The 16,817-nt window shown below is 29.8% G+C and overlaps 2 protein-coding genes across 2 annotated transcripts; one reads left to right on the forward strand and one right to left on the reverse strand.

The window, feature by feature from the left end:
• Positions 1-7,483: 7,483 nt before the first annotated feature.
• Positions 7,484-12,179, forward strand: DFL_001416 (uncharacterized protein; the record flags this gene model as incomplete). The annotated part of the gene is made up of 2 exons (XM_067630033.1): positions 7,484-10,181; positions 10,276-12,179. The coding sequence occupies 2 exons, from the start codon at positions 7,484-7,486 to the stop codon at positions 12,177-12,179; spliced, it is 4,602 nt and encodes a 1,533-aa protein (XP_067495995.1).
• Positions 12,180-12,616: 437 nt separating this feature from the next.
• Positions 12,617-13,467, reverse strand: DFL_001417 (uncharacterized protein; the record flags this gene model as incomplete). The annotated part of the gene is made up of 3 exons (XM_067630034.1): positions 12,617-13,003; positions 13,090-13,283; positions 13,356-13,467. The coding sequence occupies 3 exons, from the start codon at positions 13,465-13,467 to the stop codon at positions 12,617-12,619; spliced, it is 693 nt and encodes a 230-aa protein (XP_067495996.1).
• Between the last annotated feature and the right edge of the window lie 3,350 nt (positions 13,468-16,817).

The following is a 16,817-nucleotide window of genomic DNA, read 5'->3' on the forward strand; positions in this document are numbered from 1 at the left end:
ATATAAAAATAAAAAAAATAATGAATTATGAAGGTTAATTAAAATTAAAATAAGTTTAAAATTAAAATAAATTTAGGATTGAAATAAGTTTAGAATGAGAGTAAATTTAAAATGAAAATAATAAGTTTAAAATGTAAATAAATTGAAAATTAAAAAATAGATTTAAAATTGAAATAAGATTAAATTTAAAATTTAAGAAAATTTAGAATTAATATTAATAGTAAAATAATTAAAGTAGATTTAGAGTTAGAATTAGAATTAATATTAAAATAAAGTTAAAGTAGAATTAAAATTAAAAATAAAATTAGAATAAAATTAAAATTAATAGTAAATTAAAATTATAAGGAAGTTAAAGTAGAATTAAAAATAAAATAAAATAAAATAAAATAAAAGAGAATAGATTAAAATTAAGATTAAAATAAAATTAAAATTGGAATGAAAATAAAAAGAAATAAAAAAAAAATAAAAATAAAAAAAAAAATAGAATAAAATAGAATAAAATAGAATAAAATAGAATAAAATAGAATAAAATAGAATAAAATAGAATAAAATAGAATAAAATAGAATAAAATAGAATAAAATAGAATAAAATAGAATAAAATAGAATAAAATAGAATAAAATAGAATAAAATAGAATAAAATTAAAATAGAATAAATTAAATTAAGATTTAAAATAAATTAAAATTAAAAGAGATAAAAAATTAAAATAAGGATAGCATAAAGTTTATTAAAAATGAAATATAATAAAATAAAATAGAAGAAAATTAAATTAAAATTGAAATAAATAAATTAAATTAAAATAGAAAGGGAATAAAATTAAAATAGATTTAATAGAAGAGAGTAAAGTTGAAATTAAAATTAGAATTAAAATAGATTAAAATAGATTAAAGTTAAAATTAAAATAGAAATAGAAATAGAAATAAAATAGAGTGAAATAGTAATTAAAATAAAGTAAAAGAGATTAAAATAGATTAAAATAAATTAAAATAAATTAAAATAGATTAAAATAAATTAAAATATATTAAAATAGAATAAAATAGATTAAAATAGATTAAAATAGAATTAAAATAGATTAAAATAGAATTGAAATTAGAAATAAAATAGAGTAGAATAAAAAAGAATAAAATTGAAATTAAAATAAAATTAGAGTTAAAATAAAATAGAATAAAATAGAATTAGAGTAGAGTTAAAATAAAGTTAAAGTTAAAATAAAATAAAATACAATAAAATAGAAATAAAATAAAAATAAAATAAAATAAAATAAAATAAAATAAAATAAAATAAAATAAAAATAAAATAAAATAAAATAAAAATAAAATAGAAATAAAATAAAAATAAAATAGAAATAAAATAGAAATAAAATAAAATAGAAATAAAATAAGAACAAAAATAAGAATAAGAATAAGAATAGAATAGAAAGAAAATAAAAATAAAAATAAAAATAAAAATATGAATAGAAATAAGAATAAAAATAAAAATAAAAATAGAATTAGAATGGGAATTAAATAAAATTAAGGTTAAAATAAAATTAAGGGTAAAATAAAGTTAAAATTGGAATTAAAATAGAATAAATTAAGATAAAAATAAATTTAAAAGAAAATTAAAATTAAAATAAAATTGGAATTAGAACAAAATAGAATTAATAATAATAAAATTAAAATAAAATTAGTTAAAGTGAAAATAAATTTAAAAAAAAATGAAAGAGAATAGAGTAGGATTAAAGTTAAAATAAAATTAAAATTGAAATGAAATGAAAGAAAATGAAATTAAAATTAAAATAAATTAAAATAAAAATAAAAATAAAATTGGAATTAAAATAAAAATAAAATTGGAATTGAAATTAAAATAGAATAAATTAAAATTAAATTAAAAATAAAATAAAGATGGAATTAAAATAAAATAGAAATAAAATTAAGATTAAAATTAAAATAAAGTTGGAATTGGAATTAATATAGAATAAAATAGAATAAAGTTAGAATTAAATTAGAATGAAAATAAAAGTAAAATTAAAATAAAATAGAATGGGGATAAAATTAGAATAAAATAAAATAATATAATATAAGATTTAAGGTAAAATAAAATTAATGAATTAGAATTAGAATAAATTAAAATTAAATTAAAATTATGATAAAATAAAGAAAAATAAGTTAAAATTAAAATTAAAGTAGAAAAAAATAGAATAAAGTTAAGATTATAATAAAGTTAAGATTATAATAAAGTTAAAATAGATTAAAATAAATTAAATTAAAATTAGAATAAAATTAAGATTAAGATAAAAGAAAATAGAATAAAATAAAGTTGAAGTTGAAATAGAATTAAAATAAAAATGAAATATATTAAAATAAATTGAAGATTAAAATGAAATTAAAATTAGAATAAAATAGATTAAGATAAAATTAAGATTAAAATAAAATTAAAATTAGAATTAAAAAGAATAGAGTAAAATAGAGTAAAATAAAATAAAGTTGAAATTAGAACAGAATTAACGATTTCTATCGGGAAGCGGACCACATCGGGAAGAGGACCAACAAAATTTCATTTTTAAAAATTAATTATAAATTAAATATTATATAAAAAATTTGAAAAAATTAAACAAGAAAGAAATTACTAGAACGAATAATATATTAAATTTTCAGAAGTTTTCATGTAATATTCGAATTAATATTAATTTTTAAACCTTAAAACTGGGCGTTTTTATGAAATGTATTATTTACCACATCTCAGCGCCGCGCTGCAATTTAACCACCGACACAACTAACACGACACGACACGACACGACACGATTATTACGATATTAGCATTACTAGCACTACTAGTATCACTAGTACTACTAGCATTACCAGCATGGCGTGATGATCTTAAAATCATTATCAGCTTACTCGGTATGCGTCCTACTGAATTGATTAGGTAATCTTTAAAAATAATATACGAATGGTAATACGCGTATATAAAAAAGGAGACTTTACATCTATACGCGTATTAGCACGCGCACATGGTATATTATATATAATATTAAGAGGGAGGGTTAATGGTAGAGATAGTAATCAAACTAGGGTATATTAATAATAAATGGTAATAATAATAGAGAGTAAAAAGACATTAGTATATTGAGTTATTCGATTATATAGCTAGGGGTTTCTTTCGCGATTGGATATAGTACATAATATAGCTATTAAGTTTGCTAATCAAGATCTTGGAGAATGTTGGGTAGAAAGATTTATGCAACGATATATAGAACTATATTTTACTTATTTATATACATTAAATAATATTCGAGCAAAAGTCAATAATCTAGCTTCTATTAATAAATTCTATTAACTATTTATAAAGACCAAACGGAAGTATAATATTATAGAAAATATATTATATAATATAGATAAAAAAAAATTTATTATAGGCATTGTTTAATTGTTAAAAATAGTAATTCTATTAAAATCTAAAAGTCGGTTTTTAAAACAATATAGTAATCGCAAATCAATTACTATTATCGAATATATTAACACGCGCGGTGTTATTCTTTCTTTATTCATTATTTTTAAAGGCACTTATCATCAATTCAACTAGTATACTAATAATATTAATTAATCGACAAAGAACTGGTTATTCGCAACTTCACCTAATAGGTGGACAGACAGAGATTTAGACGTTCAATAGCTAGAACAGATATTCAAATCAAAGACAAAGACTTTTGATAACTACACGCGCATGCTGCTATTAGATAGTCACGACAGTCATATTAGCGCAAAGTTCATTAGCTATTGTATTCAGAAGAATATCATTGCTTTGTGTTTACCAGCGCATAATACACATCGTCTGCAATCATTAAATATTAGATTCAATACAATATATAGTAAATAATACAACAATGCTGCGGATAATACTTTGCGCAATAGCATCACTAGAATCGACAAGCAACTATTCATCAAGCTATTAGCAAAGGCCAAAGAGAACACTATTTCGAAAGATCTAATTAAGGCAATATAACAAGAAGCGAAATTAATACCATATAACTCAAAGAAGATTCTATCTAAATTACAATATAATAAGACTACTCAAACCGAAATTCTGAACTTAGTTACAGAAATACTAGCACGCCCTCAAACCGTTCACAAAGCCATTACCGAAATTCTTACACGATCTGGCCACCTACTTAGTTTACTAACCATTAATAGTATTCACTAATTAGGCAGAGCGACAGAGAGAGCTATAAGTAAAACTATTATATTACAAAAAACTAATACCCAATTACGTACTACCAATAAGAAAGCCTCACAAATTAGACGTAGTAAACCGAGGCTTACTAATACCTATATTCTAAATAATCAGAAAATTAGTAAGCTATAGCAAAACAAGGCTATTAAATTAAATGCTAGGGGTATAGAATCTAATAGTATAAAGCCTAGAAAAAGCCGTAGTCGTCCCTATAATAATGGTAGTGGCTGTGGTAAAGGCCGTAGTAGAGGGTGTAGTAGGGGCTATAGTAGAACTGGGCGTCCTCAAAGTCGCCCTCGAAAGAGTGCTGGGGAGGGTAGTGCACAGGGTGCTGGGGAGGACGCTGGGGAGGGTAGTGCAGAGGATAGTGCAGAGGATAGTGTAGAAGATAGTGCAGAGGGTAGTGCAGAGGATAGTATAGAGGATAATACAAAGGGTAGTGATTATGTAGAAGAATAATAGTGGTGGTGATAGTAGTAATGAGAGGTTAGGTTAAATTACAGCGCGACGCTGAGATATAGTAAACAATATATTTCATAAAAACGCTCAATTTTGAGGTTTAAAAATTAATATTAATTCGAATATTACATGAAAATTTCTAAAAATTTAATATGTTATTCGTTTTAGTAATTTCTTTCTTGTTTAATTTTTTCAAATTTTTTTATGTAATATTTAATTTATAATTAATTTTTAAAAATGAAAATTTGTTGGTCCTCTTCCCGATGTGGTCCGCTTCCCGATAGAAATCGTTATGAATATAAATAGAATTAAAAATTAAAATAGAATTAGAATTAAAAATAGAAATAAATAAATAAAATAAAAAATAGAATAAAGTGAAAATTAAAATAGAATTAAAATTAAAATTAGAATAGAATAGAGTTAAAGTTAAAATGAAATAAAATGGAATGAAAATTAAATAAAATAAAAAAAAGAAATAAAATTAAAATTAAAATAAAATGAAAATTAAAATTAAAATGGAATAAAAAAAAGTAAAATTAAAATTAAGATTAAAATAGAATTAGAATTAAAATAAAATAGAATAAATAAAGTAAAATGAAATGAAATAAAATTAAATAAAATTAAGATTGAAATAAAATTAGAATTAAAATTAAAATTAAAGAAAATTAAAAGAAATTAGAATAGAATTAAAATAAAAATAAAATAGAATAAAATAAAATAAAATAAAATAAGAATTAAAATTAAGATAGAATAAAATAAAATAAAATTAAAATTAAATAGAATAGAATAAAATAAAATAAAATAAAATAAAATAAAGATTAAAATAAAATTAGAATTAGAATAAAGTAAAATAAAAAAAGTTAAAATTAGAATAAAATTAAAATTAAAAGTAGAGTAAAGTAAAATAAAATAAAATAAAATTAAAATTAAATTAAAATTAAAATTAAAATAAAATAGAATAAAATAAAGTTAAAATTAAAATAAAAATAAAATTAGATTAAAATAGATTAAAATAAAATAAAATAGAAGTAAAGTTAAAATAAAATTAAAAATAAAATTAAAATTAGAATAAAATAAAATAAGATTAAAGTTAAAATTATAATAAAATAAAATAAAATAAAGATTAAAATAAATTTAAAAAAATTAAAATAAATTAAAAATAAAAAAAATTGGGAATTAAAATAGAATATATTAAAATAAAATTAAAAATAAGTAAAATAAAATTAAAAATAAATAGAATAAAATAGAATAAAATAAAGTTTAAGTTGAAATAGAATTAAAATAAAAATGAAATATATTAAAATAAAATGAAGATTAAAATGAAATTAAAATTAAAATAAAATAAAATAAAATAAAGTTAAGATTAAAATAGAATTAAAATTAGAATTAAAAAGAATAGAGTAAAATAGAATAAAATGAAATAAAATTAAAGTTAAAATAGAATTAAAATTAAATAGAATAAAATAAAATAAAGTTAAAGTTAAAATAAAAATAGAATTAAAATAAAATAAAATATAATAGAGTGGAGTAGAGTAGAGTAAAATAAGATTTAAAATAAATTAAAATTAAAATAAATAAAAAATTAGAATTAGAATAAAATAAAATAAATTAAAATTAAAATATAATGAAAATAAAAGAAAATTAAAATTAAAATTAAAATTAAAATTAAAATAAAAGAAAATAAAATTAAAGTTAAAATAGAGTTAAAGTTAAAATAGAATAGAATAAAAATAAAATTAGAATAAAAATAAAGTTAGAATAAAGTTAGAATAAAATAAAAATAAAATAGAAATAAAATAGAAATAAAATAGAAATAAAATAGAAATAAAATAAAATAAAATAAAATAAAATAGAATGAAATAAAATAAAATAGAATAAAATAGAATAAAATAGAATTAAAATTAAAATAAAATAGAATAAATAAATTAAAATTAAAATAGAATTTTAGAGTTAGAATTAAAATAAATTAAATTAAAATAAAATTTAAATTTAAATAAAAATAAAGTAGAATAAAATAGATTAAATAAAGTTAAAATTATGTTAGAAGATTAGATGGAGTGATGTGTACTTGATTAAGTGCTCTTAGACTAAAGTGTTCTGTCGAAGAGTTTATATACAGGGAGTAGCACATACAGGGTGACTAAGCTAGTCATGTACAGGGTAAGTAGTAGGCACATACAGGGTAAGTAGTAGGCACATACAGGGTAACCAGTTACCCTAACCGGTAGGTTTATTCGGTACCAGGCCTGGTACCAATTTTCTAATTGGTCGAAAGGGCGGTTCGGTCCCCAATCGGGAAAGTTTAACGGTGACAAACACCCCAAGACTTTGAAAATTGGAACCAGGCCTGGTTCCAATTTTTTGATTGGTCGAAAAGGTCGTTCGGTTGCCCGACAAACCCCACCGAGAAGAGCGCGCGTTGGAGTGTTTGTCGGAAAACCCCAAGACCTCACCACTACTAACGCGGTCAATGCTAAGAAAGAGAATAGAATCGGAATGAAATGGGAAGGTGAGGTGAATCGTTCACCGAAACGTTTTTTCGATAAGACGGGCGAACATTTCCCGGAAACTGAAAAAAAAAAAAAAAAAAAAAAAAAAAGAAGGAAAAATTTAATTTAGACCGGAACTGAAAATAAATATACATACATAATATATATATACGTACTAACTTTAAAAATATCTTCAAGCCGCCGTAGACAGCAATCGATACATCGTATCGTTTAATTTTGTCTTCGATTTCAAAATTTTCAACCGTTAATCGCGTCGAGCGTGAATATCTATCGATAAAACCTAACATAGCATAAAAAAAAACATGGCTTGCCCTTTCCGATTCGATGAAAAAATACTGCAGATAATATGTGAGATATGCGGCATCGCCGTTCTACCGAACAGGCTGAACGAACATCTGCGGGAGATCAAGGTCCACAGCGAGGTGCCGTCGATGATAAGGCACGGGTGGGTCGAAAGCTACAAAGATGTGAAAACGGCCGAGCCCGAACGCGCAGCGAAACAGCCGGACGGTCGCGAAGAGATAACCGGCCTCAGAACCGTCGAGTGCTTTAGGTGTCAAGACTGCGTTTCGAGGTTCTCCTCCAACAAGACTTTGCGGGTTCACCGGTCTAAGAAGCACAACGCCAAAGAGACGGCCGGACGGCCTCAGAAAACGTCCGTCAGATCGAACGACGGCGACGGTGGATCCAAGCTCTGGATGCAGTCGGTGTTCGGGACGCGTAGCCCTCATCATCATTACTTTCTGGTCAATCGCGCAAGATTTGTTCGCGAGCGACTCGCACCTGAGATTGCGGACGATGAAACTCCTGAAAATCTCGCTACCGATCGAGTCGATCGATCGGTAGCGAGAAAGTTAATGCAGGAGGGAATTAGCGAGATGTTCGCCAGAGCCGCAACACAAAGAGAGAAGGATCGAAGCCGCGCCGCGACGGTGGACGGCAAAGAGACCCAGACCCCTTGGATGAAGACGACCGGTTGGGTTGAACATTTGAAAGGCCTGAACTTGGACGAGCTGATCGTCGCGAGCGCTCTGCCGGGGAGGAGGTCGACCGAAGAGGAACTCCTGTCGGTTTGCTCGGCCGTGAGATCCATGTTCGCGAAAGCTAACGTCGACCTGAACCGATTGGGGAGAGATATGAGGCAGTGGTGGAGAAGTCCCAAACCGGACGAGTTCTCTTACCGACCGCTGGAGACGCTCGGGTCGACGGCCGCCTTCGATCGCTACATCGGGTACTGGCAGAGATTGATCGTGTACTGCTGGAGGGTTCACGAGCTGCCCGAGGTCGAGGGAAACGCCAAGCACAAGCTCACATTCGACGCGGAGACCGAGGAATGGATTCAGTGCGTCAAAGAGACTGCTCGGTCTAGAACGACGACCGAGGAACAACTTCGCTGGAAAGAGGAGAACCTCGAGAGTCGCGTTTTTTACCTGAGTGTCGCGATACTGAAACGAAAGTTTTTGGATCGAGGTTGGAACAACCCGCTCGTTCACTTCACTTCTATCTTGGGTATCGACGAGCGCAGCAGTCGGTTGAAAGAGCCAGAGGATTATACGACTATTTTAGCGGGTCTGATATACTGCTCTCGGTTGATATTGCTGCGGGAGTGTTCTGAAACGCTAAATTTCGAGATCGAGTGGAGACCCGAGCTGAAAGAGGCCGACCGAATCGATTTCACGGTGGGACACTTTCAAGAATACCGGCGAACGTGGCTGACGAACGGTAGTTTCACGCCTGTCAGTCTGATGCTCAACAATCTCGCGTACGGGATGAAGAGGGCGGCTCTCGTACCGGGAAGAGCTCACGTCCTGTGGGTCGATTCCGACACCAAGACGGAGCTCAAGTTCGAAGGACGATCGATAACCCGAAGCGGTCTAAAACTTATGGTGCATGAGCTGCTGCGAGAGACGACCGACTCACTCTGGAGGGATCTGCTTTTTCTGGAAGACGACGGAAGACGTTTCTCGGTGGATCTCACGACCGTCGATGACAACATAGCCTTGGGATCGAGAGCGACCAGCGGTGCTTTTTTGAACCTCAACCGAACAACGGAAACGGCGGCAGGCTCCGAGCTCGTGCGATGCAATCTTTTCGCGAACTCAAAGGCGAAAGAGCAGATGCTCGACTCGAAGGCGATCGTCGAAGACGATTTTCGATCGGTGTTCAGAGATTCGGGTCTCAAACGATATCGCAAGTCGGTCGACAGATTTCTGAGCCGATTGTTCGTTCTGGTGCACGTCACGGGCGGAGCGCCGGCCAGAGGGTCCGAGATCGGTTGTCTGCGGTACCGAGACGGCGTGTCGGTCGACAGAAACCTGTTCACGATCGGAGGCAAGGTGATCTTCATCTCGCAGTATCACAAGAATCTGATCGTGACCGACAGGTTGAAGGTCGTGCCCAGGGTGCTACCGAAAGTCGTAGGCGATCTGGTCGTCCTGTACCTTCGATACGTGCGCTCGTTCGTCGACGATCTGGACGCCATCTACAAGACGGAAAAACCGGAGACGGATTACCTTTGGGAGACGGACAGAGGGGATTTCTGGGGCACCAACCGTATGTCGCGGGCGTTGGAAGACGCCACCGAGGCGTACCTGGGCGTCAAGCTGACCTTGCGCTCTTATCGACACGTCGCCGTAGCTTTCAGCCGAGACGTCGTTCACCGAAACCGGTCCGCGAACGAAAGATTCAAAGATTTTCGTAACGAAGACTCTCTGCTGGATGAAGATGCGGACGACCGAGAGCCCGATGACGGTGATGATGGCGAGTCCGCGCAGACGATCGCAGCTCTGCAGACCGGCCACGGTCTACGGTCCAGACTCAACCATTACGGTCAAGCTGTGAATCTGACGGCCAAGCTCACATCCAACTCACTGGAACTGTTCGCGCAAGTGAGCGAAGAGTGGCATCGGTTCCTGGGCATCGAAGAAGAGAAGGGATCCGATGACAAAAAGCATCGTCGTCAGAGGTCTTCGATCAACTTTACCGACGACCGAAAGCAAGGTACGTGAGAAAGAGCGAAACCCTCAACCGATCAGTGCTCAGTATCGTAAGCATGCTAACGTATTCATGTCGATTCGTGCCGTCCGTCCGTCAGTCGATGGCTTGAGAGTTCTGACCGCGAAAAGATCTCGGTCGCATACCAATCTCGATCGAACGACGTCGACGACGTCGACGTCCGTCCCTGGGAGAGAGGACCGGGATCTCGAGAGTAAGGCTTATCGGCTGCTCAAAGACAAGTTCGGCTATACGGGTTTCAAATCTCAAGAACAGCTCGAGGGAACGTTATGCGTTCTCGATAAACGACCGACAACTGTCGTCGTTCTCCCCACCGGCGGCGGCAAGAGTCTTCTCTGGATGCTTCCGGCGATGGCTGACGAGCGTGGGATGACGGCGGTGATAGTTCCCTATATCAGCTTAGCCACCGACCTCATCGAACGGTGTTCGGAGATCGGATTGAAAGCGGAACGGTGGAAGCCACACTCTCAACCTTGGGACTGTCAGGTTGTCGTGGCGACGACCGATCACGCTGTAGGGTCCGTATCGGAAGATATACCTTACCATCAAACCTTCCTTCAATATCTATCCATCTTGAGAGTTAACAACTCTCTCAATCGGATCGTGATCGACGAGTGTCATACGGTGGTGACCGAGAACGGTTTTCGACCCGCCATGAGCCAAGTCTTTCACCTCAATTCCTTAGAGGTTCCGCTGGTGTTCACGACGGCTACTTTACCGCCTCGCATGGTCGGTGATTTCGAGGACGTATTGACTCTCACCGGATGCCCAGTTCGGTACATCCGAGCGCAGAGTCTGAGGCCGAATATCAGCGTTACGGTGAGAAGGTGCGGCAACGGTCGAGCGCTGACCGCGGCGGTCGAACTGGCTAAGAAGGCCTCCGAGAAATTGGAGCCCGGACAGAAGATCGTCCTGTACACGCGGTGGAAAAATCAGATGTCCATCCTCGCAGGTTCGAAACTTCTTGACTGCCAACAATATCACGGGGAGATGACCGACGACGAGAGACGGCAGTCTTTGAAGGAATGGGCGAGACCTGAACAAACGTTTCTAGTAGCGACGACAGCGTTCGGTTGCGGCATAGATCACCCCGGTATAGTTCTGGTCATCCACGTCAACTCACCTTACAGCATGATCAATTACGTGCAGGAGAGCGGCAGAGCGGGTAGAAGAGTCGCAGACGCTCGATCGATAATAGTCCTCGAAGATCGGGAAGTGACATCGACATCGCAATACGGTCCCATCGCGAATCTAAAATTCGGAGACTACGACAGAGAGTATCTTCGACTGATGATTCAATCGACGAAGTGTCGGCTGCTCACGATTACAAGATTTCTGAACGGCGGACCGAGTCAGGATTGCACGGAGTTATCGGCCAACGAGTGTGACAACTGTCGAACCGTCGACGTACTACGGTCTGAAATCGTCGTCGACAGCAGCAGAACCGAAGCCGTCGTCAGCAGCAGAATCGAAGCCGTCAGAAGCAAAGTCAAAAGCACATCGACAGGGCTCGACCGAATACGTGAAACGTTAGATTGGTTGAACAGCGATTGCGCCGCTTGCTTGTTAATCGATACGAAGAGGGCTCACGATTCAGAGCACAGACTTATCTGGTGCAATTTAACAGAAGGCCTCGGTTTCGAAGAGATCGTGCAGTTTAGTCGATCGATTAAGTGGCCCGGAAATTGGGGCTATTGTTGGACTTGTGCTTTGCCGGAAGAGATATGCGAAGAGGCCGAAAAGAAACGAGAAAACCGAGGCACGTGCAAGTATAAGTGGTTGATCGTAACGGTGGCCGCTTACGGTCGTCTGGAAAACGGATTCGGCCTGCGAACGAAGGCACTCATCGGTATATCAGATTGGAAAGATTTCGACTACGCAGGTTGGCTGGGCAGAAAGAACGACAGAACGTTGTATAATATTCGAACGACTAACGCGTTCGCTCTTTTTAATTTGTTCAGCACTGTTTATCTGAATTCTTAATTTCGTTTTTTGGGAGTCACGGGTCACGAGAAAGAGTCAACCGATCGATACGAACGGTAATTGTTTAAAATTTTCAAAGCAAATTAGGTTGTTTCATTCTAGCACTAGTTCTATTCTAAAATTCCATTTTAAGTTTGATCTTTAATTTTATTCTAAATTCCTAAATCAAATATCCTAAAAACACCGAACACAAAGCACGACAAATTTTTTTTTTTTGTTCTTAAGTTTTCTTCCGCAATAAAGATGGAGGTATCGAGCTTTTCGATAAAAGCGAGAAAGGATTCTTTATAGTTTCTTATTTTCCCACCTTCTACTCAGCTCGGTTGATTCAAGCAGCGCAATAAAATAAAACAAAAGATGGAGGTATCGAGCTTTTCAATAAAAGCGAGAAAGGGTTTTTTAAGGTTTCTTATTTTCCTACCTTTTACTCAGCTCGTTCAAACAGCAATCTCCAAACCAGCCCCACCGGCACCGCCTGTAGGTGGTCCTCCCGCTCCACCGAACCCATCCCTCGGATCATCACCGTCGAGATCCATATCATCCACCCTCTCCTCCAAGCCTTCCCACTCCTCATACTCCTCACAGTCTTCCTCCTCTTCCTCCTCTTCTTCGTCCTCGTCCTCTTCCTCCTCACCGTCATCTACCACCGGTTTGACTTTAGCAGTCTTACCGTGACTAGCCGTGCGACGACTACGGCCGCTCGCTTCCATCAAAAGACTAACAAACCAGCCCGAAGAACAGATCTGGTTGTCGTAAGAGCAGTTACCGCATTTGGAGCCCAAAGGCTTCCAAGCACGGCAAGTAGCGAAAGGACCTTTATTAGACTAATATCACCGTACAAAGTTAGCAGCCGTCATAAAAATAATAGAATACACGATCGAAGGGGAGATACGATAAATATATCACTTACCGAACAATAGTCACATTCGCGGCGGGCTTTAACACCGACACTTTGAATGGCCAAGCCTAGCTTGACGCCGGAGGTAAACTTGCGCTGACGCATGCGTCGAAGAGTGCCCCCGATGCGAAGAGCAAGAGGGCCGCTAGTAAGTTTACTGTCATTGTTGACAGGTGGGCAACCTTCGTCGTCGCTGTTGAAATCCTCTAAAATTCAAAACACACGTTAGCGATTTATAAGAACGATCGAGAAACGCGAACGATCAAAGAATGACTTACCGAACTGGCTGGAAGGTGTGGTAACCTTCTTGAATAAGTCTTTAAAAGACTTGGTTTTTTTCTTGTCATCAGGCTTGTTGCCTTTGGGGGTATTCGATTTTTTACCGACCATGGTGAGCGATAAAAAAAAAGAGAGAGAGAAGTTTTTTAAAAAAGAAAGGGGTTTTCGGCTTTTCAGAAAGAGAAGGTTTTTTCGGAGAGAAGAGTGATCTAGAACAGTTAAAGATCTAGGTAGTTTTTTATAATCTAGGACAGTTGAAGATCTAGGTGATTTTTTGCGATCTAGGACTGTAGAAGATAAAGAGTGTGGTGGAGAAGGAAAAGTAAAAAAGAACTCTAAGAATTAGAAAGGAAATATTATATAGATTAGCCGAGCGCAATAGAAGGTGGGGGAATATCTCTATATTCTTTCGCCGAGCACGATGAAAGATAACGATGGAATATAAAAGTATTTCCGCCGAGCGTTATAGAAGATTAAAGTAACTACAGAAATAATAATAATAAAGAGCTAGAAGATTTTAAAGAATAAAAAAAAAGACATTAAAATTATTTGAGCGTAATAGAAGATTTCAGATTCTTCTACCGAGTACGATGAAAGATAATGATGAAATATAAAAATATTTTCATCGACTGATATAGAAGATGAAAGCAACAATAAAAAAAGTGACGACAAAACATCGAAAGATTTTAAACAATATAATAAAATATTTCGAAATTATAATCGAAAATAAAACGTATAAATAAATACGATAAACAGATACAAATAACAGATAAACAGACAGCAGATTAGTTTTAATAGTAATTAATAAAAAATAAAAGATAAAGTAGAAATAAATAAAAAAATAAAATAAAAAAATAAAATAAAAAAAAAAATAAAAATAAAAATAAAAATAAAAAAAAAAATTAGAGTAAGATAATATTAAATAAAAGATAAAAATACAATATAAGTAATAATAAAAAGTATAATAAAAATATAGAGTAAATTTAAAAAAAAATAAATAAATAAAAATATAGTTAGTTAAATATAGCTAAATATAAAAATAGTAATGAATTATAAAAGTTAATGAAAATTTAAATAAATTTAAAATTAAAATAAAATAAGGTTAAAGTTAAAATTTAAACGAATTTAGAATTAGAATTAGTTAATATTAATATTAAAATAATTAGAGTAAAGTTAGAGTCAGAATTAGAACTAATATTAAAATTAAAATTAAAATTAAAATTAAAATTAAAATTAAAATTAAAATTAAAATTAAAATTAAAATTAAAATTAAAATTAAAATTAAAATTAAAATTAAATTAAAATTAAAATTAAAATTAAAATTAAAATTAAAATTAAAATTAAAATTAAAATTAAAATTAAAATTAAAATTAAAATTAAAATATAAAAATTAATTATAAAAGTTATAAAGAAATATAAAAATGAGTATGATTAAATAAATATAGTTAGTTAGAGTAATATTTATATTAATTGTATTATGAATTAGTATTATTTTAGTTAGTTATTAAAAAATAGAAATAAAAGTAAAAGTAAAAGTAAAAGTAAAAATAGAAATAAAAATGGAAAGAAAAAAGTTAAGATTAAAATGGAATTAGAAATAAAATAAAATAGAATAAAATAAAATAGAATTATAATAGAATTAAAATTAGAATTAGAATTAGGATTAAAATTAACATTAAAATAGAATTAGAATTAGAACTAGAATTAAAATAAATTAAAATAAAAATAAATTAAAATTAAGATTAAAATAGAGTTAGAATTAGAATTAGAAATAAAATAAAATAAAATAAAATAAGGTTAAAATTAGTATAAAATTAAGATTAAGATAAAAGAAAAAAAATAAAAAATAAAGTTAAGGTTGAAATAGAATTAAAATAAAAATGAAATATATTAAAATAAAGTAAAAATTAAAATGAAATTAAAATTAGAATTAAAAAAAAATAGAGTAGAGTAAAATAGAATAAAATAAAATAAAGTTGAAATTAAAATAAAATTAAAATAGAATAGAATAAAATAAAATAAAGTTGAAATTGGAATAGAATTAAAATTAAATAAAATAAAATAAAATAAAGTTAAAGTTAAAATAAAAATAGAATTAAAATAAATTAAAATATAATAGAGTATAGTAGAGTAGAATAAGATTTAAAATAAATAAAAATTAAAATAAATAAAAAATTAGAATTAGAATTAGAATTAGAATTAAAATAAAATAAAGATTTATTTAAAATAAGATTAATATTAGAATAAAAGGGATTAAAATAAAGTTGAAATAAAATTAAAATTAAAATGAAATAAATTACAATAGAATAGAATAGAATAGAATAAAATTTAAAAAAAAATTATTAAAATTAGAATGAGGAGAATAAATTAAAATTAAAAATAAAATTTAAAAAAATTAGAATTAAAATAAAATAAGATAAATTAAAATTATAATAAAATAAATTATGATAAAATAAAATTATATTAAATAAAATTGAAATAAAATAAAATAAAATAAAATAGAATTAAAGTTAGAATAAAATTAAAATAAAAATTGAATTAGAATGAAATAGAAGAAAGTTGAAATAGAAATAAAAATAAAAATAGAAATAAGAATAGAAATAGAAATGAGAATAAAAATAGAAATAAGAATAGAAATAGAAATAAAAATAAAATGGAAATAAAATTAGAAATAGAGATAAAGATAAAGATAAAAATAAAGATAAAGATAAAGATGAAGATAAAGATAAAGATAAAGATAAAAATAAAGATAAAATTAAAATTAAAATTAAATTAAAAGTAAAAATAAAAATAAAATAAAGGTAGGGATAAAGATAAGAATAGAAATAAAATTAAGATTAAAAATAAAATTAAAGTTAGAATTAAAATAGAATAAATTAAAATAAAATTAAAAATAAAATTAAATTGGAATTAGAATAAAATAGAATTAAAATTAAAAATAAAATAAGATTAGAATTAGAATTAAAATAGAATAAAGTAGAATAAAATTAGAATTAAAATTAAAATAGAATAGAATAGAATAAAATAAAATAAAATAAAATAAAATAAAATAAAATAAAATAAAATAAAATAAAATAAAATAAAATAAAATAAAATAAAATAAAATAAAATAAAATAAAATAAAATAAAATAAAATAAAATAAAATAAAATAAAATAAAATAAAATAAAATAAAATAAAATAAAAAGAGTTGAGATTAGAATAAAATTAAAATTAGAATTAAAATAAAATAAAATGAAATGAGAATAAAATTAAAATAAAATAGAATAAAATAAAATAAAATAGAATAAATTAAAATAAATTAAAATAAATTAAAATAAATTAAAATAAATTAAAATAAATTAAAATAAATTAAAATAAATTAAAATAAATTAAAATAAAGCAGAATAAAAATTAAATTAAATTAGAATAATATAGAATAAATATAGTAAAATAAAATTGAATTAAAGAGAATAAAATTAA

Source organism: Arthrobotrys flagrans, assembly GCF_004000055.1.
Source record: "Arthrobotrys flagrans strain CBS H-5679 chromosome Unknown unitig_15, whole genome shotgun sequence".
NCBI lineage: Eukaryota > Fungi > Ascomycota > Orbiliomycetes > Orbiliales > Orbiliaceae > Arthrobotrys > Arthrobotrys flagrans.